Source organism: Aotus nancymaae, unplaced genomic scaffold (assembly GCF_030222135.1).
Source record: "Aotus nancymaae isolate 86718 unplaced genomic scaffold, 86718_ANA_hifiasm-v0.15.2.pri h1tg000063l, whole genome shotgun sequence".
Classification (NCBI taxonomy): Eukaryota; Metazoa; Chordata; class Mammalia; order Primates; family Aotidae; genus Aotus; species Aotus nancymaae.
Window position 1 is genome coordinate 899,497 of NW_026988477.1, and position 20,497 is coordinate 919,993.

Consider the following 20,497-nt stretch of genomic DNA (forward strand, 5'->3'; position numbering starts at 1 on the left):
CACGTGTGCACCAAGAGTGGGCACATGTATGCCCCTGTGCAAGGGGAGGGGGCAGCTCTGGGGTACAGGCAAACAGGAGGAAGTCCCTGGTCTCTGGATGTGGCCAGGTGAAAGCTGCTGTGTGTCTCATGCCCGTTTCCCTCCCGAGTTCAGTGGCCTGTGCCCACACTTCTTCCAGGGCCTCTGTGCTCAGCGGATCACTTACTGCAGCAGGGTGGTGTGGGTGTTAGCAGCTGTGGTGGGTACTGGCCTATGGCAGAGTTACTGGGGAATCCCCAACCCCCCACCCCAGGCAGGCCCTTTGTGGCCAGGGTGAGAAGGCAGGCCCGGGTGGCCCAGCCTACACCGGGGGCTCCGGCCTCCTGGATCTGCAGGTGTGCCTTGGAGGCCAGGGGAGGGGTCCAGCCGAGAGGCACGGAGGAGAGCCAGGGTGGAGGGGCTGGCAGGCGGGGGCTGCGTCCCTGGGAACCCCTGAGAGAAAGGAGACAGTCCCGGCAAGGTCAGGGCTCGCCCCACATACCCCGCCAGGACTGCTGGGCTCCCGTCCAACTGTCTGTCTCTGATCTGACCCCGGCTGAAGGCAGGAAGCGCCTACGTTGGAACGGACGCCACGGAAAGACCAGGAAATGCAGGAAGACGGTCAGCTAGAAAGAGTGATGTCTAAAGCCAGCAGGCGTGGGAGCAGGCCGGAGGAGGGCGGGCAGGACTTAGAAGCCGGGGTGCGGGGCAGAGCGGGAAGAAGCTGCCTCCGCACAGGTCGGGACAGAGGGGGCGTGGACGCGGGAACAGCCGGCGCAAAAGCCTCTGACCTCCCGAAGGCAGCTGCCCTGAAGCTCGCTGGGCCCGCGGGGAGGAGGCAGCGTCCACCCGGGCCTTGAAGGACGGGAAAGGAGGCCCGCGCCGGGGACAGCTGGGGAACGAACCCCAGGCCGGGATGCGAGGGCGCAGGCCACGGGAGGGGGCCGTGGCCCGACCGGGAACCTCTGCAACTGCTCCTTCCTCCGGTGCAGACCCTCGGGGCGCCGGTCCCTGGGAGGCCGCCCTCCGCCCCACCCCGCACACTCCGGCTGCACCCCCCGCGGGAAGCCCCCCACGCCCGTCCGGCGCATTCCCCTGCGGGGCCGTCCTTCCGACCGTCCTCCGCGCGTCCGTCTGTCGGTCTTTCTTCTCTCGCCTCCAAGCCGCGGCCCCCATTCATTCCCGAGGCCTCTGCCCTTTCCTCCGCGCCGTCCGGCTCGGCGAGCAGCTGCTATGCTAATGAGGGCGGGGGCCGGGCCCGGGGCGCGGGGGGCGCGCGAGGGGAGGGGCCGGGCCGCGGGGGGGGCGCGCGAGGGGAGGGGCCGGGCCGCGGGGGGGGCGCGCGAGGGGAGGGGCCGGGCCGCGGGGGGCGCGCGAGGGGAGGGCCCGGGCCGCGGGGGGCGCGCGAGGGGAGGGCCCGGGCCGCGGGGGGCGCGCTGGGGGCGGCCGCTCACAAAGCCCGATCTCTGCGTTCGACGCCGGCCGGGCCGCTCGGGCCCCCGCGCGCAGGGCGGGGACGGTGGGGGCGGGGCGCGGGCGCACCCGGAAAGCGCAGGGGCCGCGAGGGGCGAGGGCCGAGCCGAGGGGCGCTCCCAGCCCGCAGCGCCGCGCACCCACTCGCCCCAGCGCTGGGGTCGCGCCCGGGATGCGCGGCTCATTCCAGGGACCCCGCCCCGCCCACCAGACGCCGTCGCGCGTGGGGCTCGAGTGCGCCCGGCGGGTGGGGAGGCGGCTCCGACCCAGCACGGACCTCGCCTGGGTGCAGGGGCCGGAGCCGCCGCGGTGGTGCTGCCGCCCTGTGGCCGCCGCCCGCACTGCGCCTCCGGCCGCCGCGTTCCCGCCTTCCGCCCTGCGCGGACCCCCCGCGGGCCCCGAGTCCTGCGCCCCAGGGAGGCGGGCGGGCGGGGCGGACGCCGGGGCCCACGGCGGGGCCGGGACGCACAAGGCCCGTGTGGCGCTGGCTCGGGCGCGGGGCGCATGGGAGGGCCGCGGGCAGCCGCGAGGTCAGAGGCGCCCCGGGGCAGAGGACGCGGCAGGTGCCCTCAGCGACTCTTGGCTTCTGCAGCCCCGGAAGGACCCCCAGACCAGGCTCTGGAGAAGGGACCCCTTCACAGCCCTCAACAAGCGGCTGGCAATGGTGTGCTGTTCTCCTCGCGGTGCGAAGGGAAGGGGAGGCCCTGGGGCCTCAGAGAGTAGATGTTCAGCAGGACCCCGTGGACGTGGCCGCCGCATGTCACGCTTCAGGTGCCAGCAGGACACGGCCCCATCTGTCGGGACCGCCGGGAGCCTCAGCACAGGCGGCCGCGCTGGAACTGCAGGCCCGTCCTGGCTTCCCCGGCGCCCTCCTCTCACGGAAGTGGCGAGGGCAGAACTCCCTGCACCCGGTACGTGTGTGACTGGATGAGACTGCAGGGCTGTGAGCCTCCTCACTAGGTCCCCAGAGCCATCTGCTGGCCCCGCGGACACGAACCCTGGAAGGAATGAAGCCCAGAGCATCCCATAAACTTTCCAAAGAGAATGACAAAACTGAAACAGGAGTGGCGCCAACAAGACACGGTGTATGTCTCAGCCCGGTGAAGCTGGGGTAGGTGGCCCGGGGCTCCTCAGAGTTCCTGGACCGGCTTTTAGTTCCCATGGCTCAAAATGGCAGCCCAGATCCAGCCATCAATTCTGCCTTCCAGCCCGCAGAGGGGAGGGGTGGGGGCCGCGCTGTGGTCCGCAGGGAAGAGGCGGGGCCTCTCCTTCGAGGACGCCCCCCAGGAGTTGTGTTGCCACAGCTGCTCACACCCCATTGGCTAGAACGTAGTCATACGCCCCGCCTCAGTGCAAGGGACGCTGGGAAATGTAGTCTTTCATCTGTGAAATGTGCCTGCTAAAAATGGAGTCATGGAGGAAGAAGGACTGGCGGTTTGGCGGAGGGGGCCGGGTGGGCGGCAGGCTGTGCCTCCCTCGGTGGCGTCAACATCCTGGCCGTGTTGTCACATGAACTTGCTGCCAAAATTCCCAAGCCACGCGCTCAGTTTGTGCGGTGATGAGTGTGGCAAACACCGTTCAGTTAAAAACATTATTTTTTAGATTAGCTCAACGGTGCGATGTCCCACGAGCCTACGTGGCCACCAGGAAGTTAAATTTTCTGACCTGATGGCCCAGGAAGTGGCGGGCCGCGTCCCGCTCCGTGCAACGCAGCACGCGCTGAAGGGCGGGGATCAGCCCCTTACCTTCAGGAAAGTAATGAGTAACCAGCTCTTGGAACTCCCGAGGTTGCTGTGTCAATAACGCGCACCTTCCCAGGTCTTCCCCCTCGGATCTCTTGAAGGGCTCGTTCCTTTCATTTTACTCCAGACGGAAAGAAGATCGTTAGGTTTCAAAAATCAGCTTTACGGTGGTGTGATTCACATGCAATAGGACGCGGCCGTGAAGCCCCGGGACGTGTTGACACGCGTGTAGCCCACACCACAATCCAAATAATATAAACGATATTATTAAACCCAGAAAGTTCTCCCGTGCCCGCCCCGGTCAATGCCCCACATCACCACGACCTGGCTCCTGTCACCGAGCATTCCCGCCGCTGTTCCAGAGCTTTCTCTGCAGGGATCTCGCGGCCCGGCCGTCTTTTGTCCTGCCTCTGAAACTCCGCACGATGCTGTTGACGGTTTCCGCAACTTCTGCGCGGTGTCGGCCTTTTTATTTATTTATTTAAACTAGTGAAATCTGGCTGGGGCGCCACAAAACACAGGGTCACTTTCATGGGTGGTTTTTCAGTGGACACACGCATCCTCCTCCGTAAAGGAACTGCAGGTACTAGGACACCCTCCTGGAATCCCGGGCGGTGGCACAGGCCGGCTCTCGTGTCCCCGGCGCGGGCCCCACGCTCCGCGGTAGTCCGTCCCCTCTCCCGGCCCTGAGCCCACGGACTGGACACCCAGCCTCAGAGGGTTGCACACGTGCAGCGCCGGGTCCAAGGCGCTCCCCACCCTAGGCCAGGCTGGGACCGCATGAGCTGCATACCAGTCGCTTTACTAAGGCGAACACGTGAAGGTCGCAAACTTACAGGGTGCGAAGTCAACGCACAAAAATCAATTGTGATTCTATATCCTGTCAACATTCAGAAAATAAAACTTTTTAAATAGCATAAAATAGCATGGCAACACATAAAATGCTTAAAAATAAATTTAATGAAAGATCTCGCCGGGCGCGGTGGCTCACGCCTGTAATCCCAGCACTTTGGGAGGCCGAGGCGGGTGGATCACGAGGTCAAGAGATCGAGACCATCCTGGTCAACAAGATGAAACCCCATCTCTACTAAAAATACAAAAAATTAGCTGGGCATGGTGGTGCGTGCCTGTAATCCCAGCTACTCAGGAGGCTGAGGCAGGAGAATTGCCTGAACCCAGGAGGCAGAGGTTGCGGTGAGCCGAGATCGCGCCGTTGCACTCCAGCCTGGGTAACAAGAGCGAAACTCCGTCTCAAAAAAAAAAAAAAAAAAGATCTCTCCAATGAAAACTATGGAACATTGCTAGGAAAAGTTGTTTTTTGTTTGTTTTTTTGTTTGTTTGTTTTTTGGTTTTTGGTTTTTTTTTGAGACAGAGTGGAGACAGCGTTTCACCATGTTGGGCAGGCTGGTCTCAAACTCCTGACCTCAGGTGATCTGCCCGCCTCAACCTCCTAGAGTGCTAGGATCACAGGTGTGAGCCACCATGCCCAACCGAGAAACTTTTTAAATCTAAATGAAAACAGAGAAGTATCAGGTTCACTGCCTAAAAGACTTGATAGTGTTATCAGAGCTCTCCAAATTCATCTGCAGATTCAACGCAATCACAATCGAAATCCAGCAGGCTTTCTGTGGAAATCGGCAAGATGATTTTTAAAATACATTTGGAAACACAAATGCCAAAAAAATAGACAAAATAATCTTGAAAATAGTCTGGGCACGGTGGCTCACGCCTGTAATCCCAGCACTTTGGGAGACTGAGGCGGGTGGATCACCTGAGGTCAGGAGTTGGAGACCAGCCCGACCAACATGGAGAAACCCCATCTCTACTAAAAATACCAAAAAAAAAAAAAAAAAAAAAAAAAAGATTAGCCGGGTGTGGTGGCCCATGCCTGTTAATCCCAGCTACTCGGGAGGCTGAGGCAGGAGAATCGCTTGAACCCGAGAGGTGGAGGTTGCAGTGAGCTCAGATGCTGCCATTGCACTCCATCCTGGGTGACAGAGCAACACTCTGTCTCAAAAAAAAAATTTTCAGCTGGGCGCGATGGCTCACGCCTGTAATCCCAGCACTTTGGGAGGCTGAGGCAGGCGGATCACCTGAGGTCGGGAGTTCAAGAGCAGCCTGACCAACGTGGTGAAACCCTGTCCCTATTAAAAAAAAAAATTATATTTACTAAAGATTACTAAATTCATGTGAACGCAATAGGTATTTGGACTTAATTTATATTCATTTACTTGTAGGCCAATCTGCTAACATGCTAGATGCAAGATATAATATCTGTACATATACATAAACATTTAAACAAGCACACACGGACGCACGCACGCGCACGCGCACACGCACGTCCATGTACACACACGCACGTGCACTCACACACGCACTCACGCGCGCACACATGCACATGCACGCACACACACACAGATCCAGTTGCTTTTATTTTGGAACTCTAGCCACGACATAGCATCAGAAACTCACGGCTCTACAAGAGAGAGATGGATCCAAATTATTTCTCTGATAAAGTTAGGCCCTGTCCACGTGGCTGAACTTCATTTGCCTGACATTGCAGTGAAGGTTTCGGACCAAAATTTTGGGCAAAGCAGTTTTCATCACAGTCTTGATTTTGAAAACGTTTGCCGGCCGGGCACGGTGGCTAAAGCCAGGTGTGGTGGCGGGCAGATCACCTGAGGTCAGGAGTTCAAGGCCAGCCTAGCCAACATAGCGAAACCCTATCTCTGCTAAAAATACAAAAATTAGCCAGGCGTGGTGGTGCACGCCTGTAGTCCCCGCTACTTGGGAGGCTGAGGCAGGAGAATCGCTTGATATTATTTTTTAATTTGTTTTACTTTTCTTGATATTTCTTGTGTTTTTTTTTTTGAGATGGAGTTTGGAGATTGTTGCCCAGGCTGGAGTGCAGTGGGGTGATCTCGGCTCAGCACAACCTCCACCTTCCAGATTCAAGCACTTGTCCTGCCGCAGCCTCCTGAGTAGCTGGGATTACAGGCACGTGCCACCACACCGGCTAATTTCGTATTTTTAGTAGGGACGGGGTTTCTCCCTGTTGGTCAGGCTGGTCTCAAACTCCTGACCTCAGGTGATCCACCCGCCTTGGCCTCCCAAAGTGCTGGGATTACAGGCGTGAGCCACCGCGCCCGGCCGATATTTCTTGCTCTTTGTGTCCTATTTAGGAAGACTTGCCGGGCGCGGTGGTGCGTGCCTACAGTCTCAGCTACTTGGGAAGCTGGGGTGGGAGGATCGCTTGAGCTCAGGAGTTCTGGGCTGTAGTGCGCTATGCAGATCGGGTGTCCGCACTAAGTTCGGCATCAATATGGTGACCTCCCGGGAGCAGGGGACCACCAGATTGCCTAAGGAGGGGTGAACCAGCCCAGGTTGGAAATGGAGCAGGTCAAAACTCCCGTGCTGATCAGTAGTGGGATCGTGCCTGGGAATAGCCACTGCACTCCAGCCCGGGCAACATAGCGAGACCCCATCTCTTAAGAAAAGAAAAGAAATGAAATAGGAAGTCTTTTCTTGCCCACATGGGCATATAGTCGGGCTCCATATCGTGTTCTGGAAGGCGCTTTTGCCTTACACTCAGCCCTAGAACCCCCAGAACTGTTTTTTGTGCCCGGTGTGGCCTCCGGGCCAAACTGTATTTTGTTTTCCGCATGCTCATCCCATTGTCCCCGAGCCACCACTGCCGTTGTCATCCGCTGGTTTCAAACGTGTGAGTCCCTCTGTAGACAGTGTCTGTTGGTCTGTCTGTCCGTGCTGCATGGCCTGGGTCACCGCCGCCTCGCAGCCAGGCCTGGTGGCCGGTGGAATGCGCTCTCGCCTTACTCTTTTTTTGCCTATTCTTGGCCCTTCACATTTTCTTCTCTGTTTTTTTGTTTTTTTGAGACAGAGTCAGGTTCTGTTGCCCGGGCTGGAGTGCAGTGGCGCGATCTCGGCTCACTGTAACCTGCGCCTCCTGAGCGCAAGTGATTCTGCTGCCTCAGCCTCCCGAGTCACAGGCGTGCGCCACCATGCCCAGCTAAGTCTTGTATTTTTCGTAAAGATGGGGTTTCACTGTGTTGGCCAGGCTGGTCTTGAACTCTTGACCTGAATTGATCCAACTGCTTCAGCCTCCTAGAGTGCTAGGATTGCAGGTGTGACACGCTGTGCCCGGCCGCCCTTTGCATTTTCAAAACAATTTTTGAGTCAGCTTCACAATTTCCTCCCAAAACTGTAGGGATGACATTGAATATATGTGTCAGTTGGGGAGAAATTGTCATCAAACTATTGAGGCTTCCAGCGCACGAGCAGGGGTGGCCTGTCTTTCCCTTTATGTCCTTAAACATCTCTCTCAGTGGTGATTGGTGGTCGCATGTGGTGACGATCTTAAACAACTTCTTAGACTTATTTCTAAATAAGTCTAATAAGATCGTGCCACTGTGTGTAATATGATTGATGCTATAATAATCTATAGTCTTTTTTTTTTTTTTTGAGATGAAGTCTCACTCTGTCACCCAGGCTGGAACGCAACGGTTTCATCTCAGCTCACTGCATCCTCTGTCTCCCAGGTTCAAGCGATTCTCCTGCCTCAGCCTCCTAAGTAGCTGGAACTACAGGTGCGCAACACCACACCCAGCTGATTTTTGTATTTTTAGTAGGGGTGGGGTTTCACCATGTTGACCAAGCTAGTCTTAAACTCCTGACCTCAGGTGATCCACCCGCCTCAGCCTCCCAAAGTGCTGGGATTATAGGCGTAAGCCACGACACTCGGACACACCCAACTAATTTTTGTGTTTTTAGTAGAGATGGGGTTTCAATATGTTGGCCAGGCTGTCTCGAACTCCTGACCTCATGATACGCCCACATCAGCCTCCAAATTGCTGGGATTACAGGCATGAGCCACTGCGCCCAGCCAAAAATGGTTTTTAAATTATTGGTAAAACAAAAATAGAAATATTGGGCCAGGCACAGTGGGTCAGGCCTGTAATCCCAGCACTTTGGGAGGCCAAGGCAGGTGGATTGCTTGAGGTCAGGAGTTCAAGACCAGCCTGACCAACATGGTGAAATCCCATCTCTACAGAGAATACAAAAATTAGCTGGGTGTGGTGGCAGGTGCCTTTAATCCCAGCTACTCGAAAGGCTGAGGCAGGAAAATGGCTTGAAGCCAGGAGGTGGAGGTTGCAGTGAGCTGAGATCGTGCCACTGCACTCCAGCCTGGGCAACAGAACGAGACTCCATCTCAAAGAAAAAAAAAAAGAAAAAAGAAATATCTTCATCAGTTCTCAGGGTATGCTTAAATTAAGCTGTTGCCAAAAAAGAAAAGAAAAAGAAAAAAGAAATCATCACTAAAAAGAAATTTGTTTTTTGACATGGAGTCTCGCTCTGTCACCCAGGCTGGAGTGCAGTGGTGCAATCTCAGCTCACTTCAACCTGCGCCTCCCAGATTCAAGCTATTCTCCTTCATCAGCCTCCCAGGTAGCTGGGATTACACGCACGTGTCACCACACCCGGCTAATTTTTGTATTTTTAGTAGAGACAGAGTTTCCCCATGTTGGCCAGGATGATCTCCATCTCTTGACCTCAGGATCCACCCGCCTCAGCCTCCCAAATTGCTGGGATTACAGGCGTGAGCCACCTCGACCAGCCTTCGTCACTAAAATTTAAGGTTACTAATCATAAGAACTCTAGTTAAGGCCAGGTGTGATGGCTTCCATCTGTCATCCCAACACTTTGGGAGGATGAGGCAGGAGGATTGCTTGAGTTCAGCTGTTTGAGATCAGCTTGGGAGGTCTCGTCTCTAAAAACATACATAAAAACTAGCCAGACGTGGCGGTGTGTACCTGTGGTCCCATCCACTCGGGAGGCGGAGGTGGAGGCCGCAGTGAACCGTGACCGCACCACTGCACTCCAGTCTGGGCGACAGAGTCTCAAAGAAAATAAAAATTCGGCCAGGCGCGGTGGCGGGCGCCTGTAATCCGAGCTACTCAAGAGGCTGGAGCAGCAGCATCGCTTGAATCCAGGAGGCGGAGGTTGCAGTGAGCCAAGATCACACCACTGCACTCCAGCCTGGGTGACAGAGCAAGACTCTCTCTCAAGAAAATAAATTAATAAATAAATAAATTAATTAATTAAAATTTAAATTTAAAAAAGGAAAGAGGCCGGGCTGGTGGCTCACACCTGTAATCCCAGCACTCTGGGAGGCCGATGCAGGTGGATCACCTGAGGTCGGGAGTTCGAGACCTGCCTGGCCAATATGATGAAACCCCATCTTTACTAAAATTACGAACATTAGGCAGGCGTGGTGGCGGGCACCTGTAATCCGAGCTGCTCAAGAGGCTGGAGCAGCAGCATCGCTTGAACCCAGGAGGCGGAGGTTGCAGTGAGCTCAGATGGTGCCACTGCACTCCGGCCTGGGTGACAGAGTGAGACTCTGTCCCAAAAAAGAGAAAGAAAGTCTGACATGCTACAGTGGTGAGTGAAAGAAGGCACACTCGAAAGGACCGACCTTGCCTGATTCTGGTGTGAACGGCTGGAGCTGTGAGGGTGGGGCAGGGGATGGCAGTGCCATTTTATAATGAGATTATTAACAAATACAGAGGATGCAGGATGTCAGCTCAGTATTGAAGCTAAAGCTCTGACCAGGACAGAGGACCACAGTGCTTCCTGGAAGGTGGCCGTTTCGTGGACACACACCCAATGACGCAGCAGCGCTGAGACCTCTCCTACCTAAAACCGCCTTTGGGCCACGCCGGAAAGCTGCCTCATTCCCTCACCACCGGAACCCGACGTGGGCCACAAAATGCTTGCCTGGGCTTGGTCCTGACAGGCAGAATTATATCACCCTGCCTGCAAAACATCTTCACAGGCCGAAAATTTCTGACAATGAAGGATATTTAAAGGAATGGACCACCGGTTCCAAAATTTGTTCTAAAAAAAAAAACCAAAAACCCGTTTTTGGGCTGGGTAAGATGGTTCACGCCTGTAATCCCAGCACTTTGGGAGGCTGAGGCAGGCGGATCATCTGAGGTCAGGGGTTCGAGACCAGCCTGGCCAACATGGTGAAACTCTGTCTCCATTAAAAATACAAAATTAGCTGGGTGTGGTGTGGCAGCACATGCCTGCAATCCTAGCTACTTGGGAGGCTGAGGCAGGAGAATCACTTGAACCTGGGAGGCAGAGATTACAGTGAGCAGAGATCATGCCTCTGCACTCCAGCCTGGGCAACAAGAGCAAAACTCCTTCTCAGAAAAAAAAAAAAAAAGAACACACTCTGTACCAGGTGTGGTGGCTCACGCCTGTAATCCCAGCACTCTGAGAGGCTGAGACGGGAGGATCCCTCGAGCCCAGGAGCCCGTGCAACATAGCGAGACCTCATCTCTACAAAAACAGCAACATTAGCCAAGCACGGTGACATGCACCTGTAGTCCAGCTACTTGGGAAGCTGAGGCAGGAGGATCGCTTGATCGCTTGAGCCTGGGAGGTAGAAGCTGCCATGAGCTAGGATCGGATATCGCACCCCAGCCTGGGCAAGAGGGTGAAACCCGGTGTCAGAGGTGAGGAGAATGACAGAACCTGCTCTGAAAAGAACCGAGTGCACTGTAGTTTCACTCCAACTTCAGAAGTTCTCCCTGGTCGACCCTCTGGTCATGTAGTCACAGACACCTAACCTGAGGCTCCGTGGAAAGCTCTGCTACGTGTCCCTCCGTCTCCACCACTGACGCTGCCAGACACAAATCTGAAGCTTTTTTTTTTGGATCTTGAAAGCATTTTTGTAGATTTCCATCGCTTTCCACTCTGTCTAAAGGCGTTTCAAATCTTCAGAAAGAGAAGATACATTGGCTCTAAAACTTTCAAGGTGAAGTCCAGGCGCAGTGGTTCACGCCTGTAATCCCAGCAGGAGGATTGCTTGAGCTCAGGAGTTCAAGACCAGCCTGGCCAACATGGTGAAACTCCATCTCTACTAAAAAATACAAAAATTGGCTGGGCACCGTGGCTCACACCTGTAATCCCAGCACTTTGAAAGGCCAAGGTGGGCAGATCACCTGAGGTCGGGAGTTCAAGACCAGCCTGACCAACATGAAGAAACCCCGTCTCTACTAAAAATACAGAAATTAGCCGCCACCACGCCCAGCTAACTTTTGTATTTTTAGTAGAGACAGAGTCTCACCATGTTGGCCAGGCTGGCCTCGGATTCCTGACTTCAGGTGATCCACCTGCCTTGGCCTCCCAGAGTGCTGCGATTACAGGCGTGAGCCACCGCACCCAGCCAATTCGAAGATTTAATATTGATTGACATGTCAATATGCCCCAAAGTGATATAATGACTGATGTAATTCCTATCAAACGTCCCAAAAGGCTTTTCTGCAGAAATGAAACAAGACAAAATTTGCTTTTAAAGAATGTGTAGCCGAGCATGGTGGCTCACACCTGTAATATCAGAACCTTGGGAGGACAAAGTGGGAGGACTGTCTGAGCCCAGGAGTTTGAGACCAGCCTGGACAACATAGTGAGACCCCGTCTGTACAAAAATTTTAAAAATTACCAGGCCATGGTGGCACATGCCTGTGGTCCCAGCTACTCAGGAGGCCAAGGCAGGAGGATTGCTTGAACCTGGAGGTTTAAGGCTTCAGTGAGCCAAGATCACACCACTGGACTGCAGCCTGGGTGACAGAGTGAGACCCTGTCTAACACAAACAAACCAAAAAAAAAACCAAAACTTTATTTTAGAAAGTTTGTCTAGGGCCAGGCATGGTGGCTCATGCCTATAATCCCAGCACTTTGGGAGGTCTAGGCAGGAGGATCACAAAATTAGCTGGGCGTGGTGGTGCATCCTGTAATCCCAGCTACTTGGGAGGCTGAGGCAGGAGAATTGCTTGAGCAGGAGGTGGAGGTTGCAGTGAGCCGAGATCGCACCACTGCACTCCAGCCTGGGCAACAAGAGCAAAACTTCATCTCAAAAAAAAAAATTAGCTGGGCGTGCGTAGCGGCACACATCTGCAGTCCCAACGACTAGGGAGGATGAGGCAGGAGAAGCCCTTGAACCTGGGAGGTGGAGGCTGCAGTGAGCCAAGATTGAGCCACTGCACTCCAGCCTGAGTGACAGAGCAAGACTCCATCTCAGAAAACATAAAATAAAATTAAACAACTTAGATGAAATGAACAGATTCCTAGTTCCAAGAAAGACACAAATCACCAAAACTGACTCAGGGACTTTGCAATGTAAGTAAGTGTGGACCCTGGGTGGGCAGCATTATCTAGGTGGACACGTTTATTTATTTATTTATTTTTGAGACCGAGTCTTGCTCTGTCACCCAGGCTGGAGTGCAGGTGCACAATCTTGGCTCACTGCAACCTCCCCCTCCCGGGTTGAAGTGATTCTCCTGTCTCAGTCTCCCAGGTAGCTGGGATTACCACATCCAGCTACTTTTTGTATTGTTAGTAGAGATGGGATTTCTTCATGTTGGTCAGGCTGGTCTTGAACTCCTGACCTCAGGTGATTCACCTGCCTCGGCCTCCCAAAGTGTTGGGATCACAGGCATGAGCCATCACACCTGGCCCAGGTGGACACATCTAGTCACATGTATCTTTAAAAGCAGAAAAGTCATCCTGGCTATGGTCAGAAGGGTGCAGTGTTGCTGACCTTGAAAATGCAGAGAATAGCCAGGACCCATGGCTCACGCCTGTAATCCTAACACTTTGGGAGGTTAAGGTGGGTGGATCACCTGAGGTCAGGAGTTCAAGACCAGCCTGGCTAACGTGGCTAAACTTCATCAGTACTAAAAATACAAAAAGTAGGTGGGCTCGGTGGCAGGCACCTGTAATCCTAGCTACTCGGGAGGCTGAGGCAGGAGAATCACTTGAACCCGGGAGGCGGACGTTGCAGTGAGCCGAGATCGCGCCACTGCACTCCAGCCTGGGTGACAGAATGAGACTCCGCCTCAAAAGAAAAAAAAAACATTATTATGTGCACACACAGATCACGAGGGTTACTACGTAATGATACATGGCAGATGTCAAAGAATAACTCGGACAAGGCGGGGCGCAGTGGCTCACGCCTGTAATCCTAGCACTTTGGGAGGCTGAGGTGGGTGGATCACCTGAGGTCAGGGGTTCAAGACCAGCCTGGCCATCATGGTGAAACCCCATCTTTAAAAAAAGAAAAAAAGAATAACTCAGACAACGGCACAGAAAGGGTGTAGCAGGCATGAGGAGAGCAGCGAGGGTGTGTGGGAGACCGGGTCAGCTGCCGCTTCCCACACGTCCAGCCTGGGCCACCTGCCCTCAGCATCTGTCCAGGGCAATTAAGGAAAATACTCTTTTAGTTCTTTATGGGTTTCCTGGAAAGCCTGGATGTTTGAGCTGCAGAACGCATGGGATCTCCACGCCCTCCGTCAGCTTCCACGTCAGCACCACTTCCCCGTCAGAAGTGTCTCAAACAGAAAGCAAAACAAAGCCCCCAATCAGTACGGCCTATTAAACAGCAGCTCAGAGAGAAAGCGATAAATCTACCACAAATCTACGATTAGGGAAAGACATCAGCATCCTCCTCAATTATTATCAGATCAAGCAGGCAAAAAAACAAATCAAACAGTAGGTTGTCCGATTTCAACCACACAGTTTATTAACAAGCATGATTTCTGGCCTCGTTTATAACCAGCGCTTGGTGCACATTCTTCTAAAGCACAAAAATTGGCCTCAATGTAACATTTTAGAAATAAATTAAAAAGAGGCTGCTCAGTGGCTCACGGCTGTAATCCCAGCACTTTGGGAGGCCGAGGCAGGAGGATCACGAAGTTAGGAGTTCGAGACCAGGCTAGCCTGGCCAACACAGTGAAACCCCATCTCTACTAAAAATTGAAAAAATTAGCTGGGCGTGGTGGTGGGCACCTGTAATCCCAGCTACTCGGGAGGCTGATGCAGGAGAATCACTCGAGCCCGGGAGGCGGAGGTTGCAGTGAGGCGAGAGGGCGCCAGGATAGAAAGAGGGAGAGAGGGAGGAAAATTTCCCCTTAGGTTTGGACCTTTGATACAAGCGGATGCTAGGTGGGTGTTGTTGACTGAAGGGTGGATGAACGGCCCACACTTGCCCGGCAGGTGACGCCTCCAGGTGGGTGCTCTGTGGGAGGGGCTTGCCCGGCAGGTGACGCCTCCAGGTGGGTGCTCTGTGGGAGGGGCTTGCCCGGCAGGTGACGCCTCCAGGTGGGTGCTCTGTGACAGGCCTGGGGAGTGGTGAGCACCCCAACATTCACCCATGCAGGGACTGGCAGACACGCCCCCCATTCGGCAGCTCTGTTACGACCTTGAAGCCAACACGAAGGCCAGACCAGAGCTGGGCGCCCCTCTGTGCGGGTTCCTGGGACAGCCACTCTCCTGGAGGGGGCTCCTTCCTCGGCTGCCCAGCCCTGGGGGTGGGCTGGACAGAGCTCCCAGAGATGGCCGGCGGGTCCGCACAGCCCCAAGAAACAAAGGTTTCCTGGAAGCCCCAGCCCCATCCCGCAGAACCAGATCCCTCCCCAGACTCCAGGAGCCCGAGAGCCGCAGGAGTCCTCAGGCCCCACTGGGCAGGACGCGGCAGCCCTCGCGTCGGCTTCGGCCCTGGGCCCAGGACCTGCGTGCTGAGCTCGGGGGAGCCGCCGCCATCTGCCCGGAGATCCCAGACTTTCAAGGGGCCCGAATCCCCGGCTCCATTACACGGCCCTCGCCCCAGACCACAGACACCAACCGCCAGGGCGAGAATGGGACACCCTCCGCGAGACCCGCGGGGCCTCTCCACGGACAGCGGCGCGGGCGGGCGCGGTCTCCGGACGGAGTTGAGGCCTCGGGGCCGGGGACGCGCGCCTAGTGCGCTGGACTCTGGGCTCCTGGCGCGGCCCCCGCCTCCGCCTTTGCGGTGACCCCACTCGACCGCGCCCCCCACGGGCGTGGAACCTCCTCGCCGCCCTCTGAGCTCCTCAGGACGGGTCACGGCGCCCGTGCGCTCCTCCCGGGCCGGAACCGCTGCGGGGCCGGAGGCGGGGACAGGGGCTTGGGGCGGCCTGGGGGACTCAGGGCCCAGGCGCGCGCTCAGCCCCGGCGACCGCAGAAGCCACGGGCTCGGCGGCTCCGCAGGCTGGGCCGGGCGCGCCACGAGGCGGCGGCAGTGAGGCTGCCCGGTGCGTCCCAGGCACCTGGGCTGCGGGAGGAGCGAGAACCGTTCCGGGGCGACCGCCGCCCCCAGGGGGACGTGGCACAGAAAGCACCCGAAGCACCTTCCTCTAAAGCCCCCATGGGCGTGGGGAGCCGATCTTCCGGAAGAGTCCAGGAGGGCTTCCGAGAGGCGGAGCGTGGGGAGCTGCGGGGTGTGGGGTCGACAGGCGTGGGGAGGGCGCAGGTGGGCGGAACTCGGGGCACAAAAGGCCACAGGGCAGTGGAGGTGACCAGGTGGCGGCCACGGGCTGAGGGGCCCACGTGCGCGAAGAGGGGGATGGGCGGAGGCCTGGGCACCTCCTGCTTGCCCCGCGGGCTCTCGGTCACCCAGTGAGCCCAAGCCAGAGCCGGCGGCACGGGGCTGGGGGCTCCGGAAAGGAGGAGGGAGGCGGCCTGAGGCCCCCGGCCTTCGGGTCAAGTCGCGCGAGCCTTGAGCTGCTGAAAACACGACCTGAGTGAGGGGTGGGGTGGGAGGAGGAGACAGCGGGAACCCAGCACTGTCACAGAGGTTGGCCGCAGCCTCCTCTGTGCTCATCTCCAGGTGGCGGGGGTGAGAGCCCCACCCCAGCACCGAGCGTGGGGGGGCCGCCTCCCCACAGCCATCCCCCAGAGGCAAGGAGGGCCCCAGCCGTGTGAACTGCCGGCCCTGAGGTCATCCTTGTACCATGGGAACCCAGCACCCACCTCCTGCGACCAAACAGAACCCACCAGACCATGCCTGGGACCCCCAGCAGGGGAATGGGCGAGTTCACGAGGGAGGGGGCTGCTCTCTGAGGCGGGTGTGGACCTGGAGGTAGAGCTCTGAGCGGACGCACCCCTGAGCCTGGCAGCCACAAAGTCACGAGAAGCCTCAGGGGCCTGCGCCAGCCCACAGGGTCCCTGGTCACCCGCCCACTGCTGCCGTCAACCCAAACGTCCCAGCCCGCGCCTCCGCTACAGGAGATTCACGGTCGCCACCACCTGCTTGCAGCCGGTCACGGCAAACTCGCGGCCAGCCACTTGGTAGAAGCTGAGCTGCGCGGCCAGACGCTCCGCGCGGGCCTGATCGGGAAAGAAGCCCTCACCCGCCATCTCGTCGCGGAAGCAGCTGACCACGTCCCGCTTGTCCAGCAGCAGAAACGGCACGATGGCCGCGGCCTGCCACAGCGGGTGCTCCCGGGACAACAGTGCCTGCAGGCTGGCGCGCAAGTCCTCGTCCGCCTGCGCCGCCTTGGCCTGGGCACTGCGGGCGCCGTCGGGGCGCAGGGGCAGCGTGCGGGACGCGTTCTGCAGCACGAAGCGCGTGACCTCGGCGCCGCCCGCGCCACTGAGCAGCACGTAGATGGCGTTGTGGAAGTGATGCGGGCGCTGCGGCTGCAGGAAGCCATGCAGCTCGTCCAGCAGCTGCCGCGGCATGAGCTCCACGTCGTCCAGCACCAGGAGCGGGGTCTTTTCCTCCGCTTCGGCCCGCGCCACCACGTCGGCCACGCGCCACGCCAGCTCCTCGCGGCAGTCCCGTGCGGCGCGCGCCTCGGGGCAGTGGTGCCGCGCGTGGTACTGCAGCACAAGCGCGCCGTCCTCCAGCACCGCGCGGAAGTGGCGCGCCAGCAGGCGGCCCACGTGGCTCTTGCCCACGCCACTGGGCCCGTGCAGCGCCAGGAGGAGCGGACGACTGTGCACGTGCGTGGCCAGGTAGTCCCGCATCAGCGCCACGATGCGCCCCACGGCGGCGGGCTGGCCGAACACCGTGCGCTGCAGCGCCTTCTCCAGCCCGTCGAGGTCATAGCGTTGCGCGTTGTCGTCCAGGTTCTCGATGGCGTTGAGCACCTGGAAGCCCACGATGGCGACCAGCAGCAGCAGGCAGCGCTGCGCGCGGCTCCTGCGCTCCATGCGCGGCCGATACTTGCGCGAGGTCTCCGGGTAAAGCACCAAGCGGCTACGCCGGCGCCTCTTGCGTGGCGTCCTGGAGGACAGCTCCGCGGGGCCGTCGAAGGTGAAGAATTGCGGCTGGTCCGTATCCGCGCGCGGCGCCGGGGAGCTGCAGCCCGGCCTGGGCGCCCCGGTCCCGACATCGGGCCCCCCACCTGGCTGCAGGAGGCGCCGCTTGCGCAGGACACACACCCGGCGGCGCAGGCGGAGCACGGCGCGCACGGGCGCGATCACGCACCGGCCCGAGGCTCCGGAGGCCGCGGCAGCAGGTTCCAGGCTGGGCTGGCCGCGGTCCATGGCGCAGGAACGGCGCTCCGCATACAGGTCGCCCTCCCTGCAACGGGAAGACGGGGAGGGTCTCCGGTCCCGCCACCGCCCTCTCCCGCGGGAACCGTTCCCGGGAGTGACCTTACCCCTGGGAGTCCCGCGGGGAGCCGCCTGGGCTGCCCCAGGGCCACGGCCAGGGCTTGGTCGCGGCCTCGCCCCTCCGACCGGGAAGCTGCCCTTCCGTGGGCCCCCGATGCAAATCTCTCGAGTCCTCCCATAAACGGCCTCGAGCCTTGAGGAAGTGGAGGGCTAGAGGCTTATCTAGTGGCCGCTCCGGCTTCCTGGAGGAGGAGTCGAAGGAGTCAGTGGCCGACCAGGAGCCCATTGGGGTGAAGAACAGTCGCACCGGCCCCTGCCCCCGCCCGCCGCTCCAACTGGACTGGGCCGTCTCCCAAGGAGAGGCCGCGGGAAGCAGAGGCCTGAGCGCCCCAGGAGTTCAGAGGCGCCCGCACACGCTCCCGAACACTCGTTGGGGGTCTGGCCGGATCTTACGATTTTGAGAACAGGTCCCAGCCCCGTCCCCAGGCTCAGCCCAGGCCTCTGAGCCCCCACTCCAAAACTGGGGTCCTCCCAACAGCCCTCCAGTGAACCAGCAGAGCAGCTGGAGGGGAGGTGAAAAGATGGACAGAAACAAGACCCGGGGCGGAGCAAGAGCTGCTGACTGGCAGGGACTGGCCTGGGCCCCAGCCCACCCCCTACCTGCAGCTGGTCCACTGCCCCCAGCTCCGCCGCCCCCGCCTGTGCCGGACGCCGGGGACTAAGACTCCAGGCAGGAAATGCACCTCCCAGGGCGAGGGGGTGGGCCAGGGGCTTCCGGGGCCGGCTCCGGCCCGAGGGGCAGCGACACCTGTGGGTCCCCAGGGAGCGGCCAGAGCAGAGGAAGCTCCGGGGAGGTTTCCGCTTCTATGCAAAGGAAGTGAGTCAGGGGGTGCGGCCCAGGCGGGACTTGTGCTGGACGGAGGCACCAAAGGGGGAGGCCTGGCCGGCTCGCCCGGATCCCCTGCTGGAGGTCACATCCCCTCTTCAGCCCTCCGGCACGATCAGGCCCAGGACACCTGGTGAAGCCGAGGGCCTCTCCTGCAAGCCCTGCCCCGCCCTGGGCTCCTGCACCTCAGCCTGTCCTCCAGGGCTCCCACCTCCCCCCGACATCCCTTCCACCTGACACTCCCTCGTGGGGCCTACAGCTGCGGGGGAGGGGGCTCCAGCAGGGCAGTAGCAGAGAGGGCGGGCAGGGTCCGCTGCCCAGCTTCGTGCCCCCAATCCCTGTCTTATCCTCCTCTCCCCTTTTTCCTTCCCCTCCTGACCCCAGTCTGGAGCCCCCAGAGGAGAGCTCATTTTCCTTCCCTCCCCCCTTCCTCTGTCCCCAGCCTGGAGCCCCCGCTCGGACAGGCAGCACACACTGGGACAGTTCTATCACGGAAAAAAACCACACGTGGCTCAGGGTCCCTGTGGGGGTTGGGCAACAAATTTAGAAAGAACTTGGGCCAGGAGCCAGGAACCAGAGCTCTGGGCCCTTCCCCTGGCCACAGGGCTCCTCCCTCCAACAGGCCGGCCCAGACCACCCTTGACTCCTCCCACCCTGGCCCAGCCTGGAAGCCGCCTTCCAAGGAGGGGCACGGTGGCCACTCAGCCACACCAGTGCTTCGGGCCTTCATCTCAGGTCCCACAGTCCCAGGGATACCCCACTCCCCACGACGGCCAGCCTGGGCCTGATGGGTTCCAGCTGTATATTCCTCACCTAGAGTGAGTGCATCAGGAAACATGGGTTGTGGGCTGGGGATTCCATTCTCTCCAGGGCTTGCACGCTCCCCTCCAGGAGCCAGGCCTGGGATTCAGGAACCTGCTGCCCTCCCCTGTGCAGGGGGTACTGGGGGCCCCGTCCCTGACTGTCAAGGCCGAGCGTGCCGCACACACCGCGTGGAACGCCCGTGCTCTTCCTCCTGCCGGCGGCCCTCACTCCAGCCTCTGTGGGACCAGAGAGGAAGGAGGTTGGCTGTCCAGGCCCTGTGGCCCCAGCGTGGAGGTTGGGGCCCTTTGGGGGCCTCAGGCTTTGAGTTTCGGTGCTGCTTCTGACACAGGGAGGCCCCTGAGGGAGAGGCCGTCGACGGGCAGATGCAGGCTGGCTGGGCCCTGGAAGTCCTGCAGCAAACCTCAGCCCTCCTCCAAGCCACCCAAGGCTGGCCCAGAAACCCTCAGGCCAGAGCCCTCTGCAGAAAAGAGACTCGCTCAAGGGGTGCCCCAGGACCCAGCCCTGTGGCTCAAAGGCGAATCAGAGCCCTGGGCCGTGGCCTCCCCGGCCTGCGCTTTCTCCTCCTACGGGGATGAAGGGAGCCCCAGAACCCCACATCCCAGCGCCATCACCATCTCCTGTGATGCCCAGGGCCACGCCCCTCACACGCACATCCCCATTCCAGGAATCGTCCCCTCCCACCTCCCTGCCCAGCTTGGCCCTGCTGCTTCACCCCCGAGTTGCCGTCCGCCACCCGAGCAGCCTGCATGTCCGCTCCTGGAAGGGCTTCACCTCACTGCTTCCCGCAAACTGATGGTGCCCTCCCCGCTCTCTTCCCAAATTCCCACAGGTGCTCACCTCACCAGAGGATGCCTCCCGCGCCGGGGCCCTCCGTCCTCCCCCACCAGGTCTTTCTCCCTCACTTCCCAGCAGCGTCCACACCCGGTCACTCGGGCAGCTCGGCTCTTCCTGCCCAATGCTGTCGCTGCAGTAACCACACACCCCGAGGCTCAGCCGTCCGCTTCCAGTTCCAGCACCTTCCCGCGGCTCACACCCCTCACCTCACCAGCTCCTCACCCACAGGCTCCTCAGTCTGTCCCTCCCTCCCCACCTGTGGGCCTTGCAC

The 20,497-nt window shown here is 58.9% G+C and overlaps 1 protein-coding gene across 2 annotated transcripts; it reads right to left on the reverse strand.

The window, feature by feature from the left end:
- Nucleotides 1-15,794: 15,794 nt before the first annotated feature.
- On the reverse strand, nucleotides 15,795-20,497 carry TOR4A (torsin family 4 member A). Of its 2 annotated transcripts, none has more exons than XM_012445268.2 (2): nucleotides 20,230-20,381; nucleotides 15,795-17,649 (listed from the first exon to the last, which is right to left on the reverse strand). In XM_012445268.2, exon 2 carries the CDS (start codon nucleotides 17,610-17,612, stop codon nucleotides 16,341-16,343), a length of 1,272 nt encoding a protein of 423 aa, XP_012300691.1. In that variant the 5' UTR covers nucleotides 17,613-17,649; nucleotides 20,230-20,381; the 3' UTR covers nucleotides 15,795-16,340. The 2 variants fall into 2 exon arrangements, 1 of the variants encoding a protein (XP_012300691.1); XR_001106280.2 differs by lacking the exon at nucleotides 15,795-17,649 and adding an exon at nucleotides 19,031-19,607 and having other exon boundaries at nucleotides 20,230-20,497.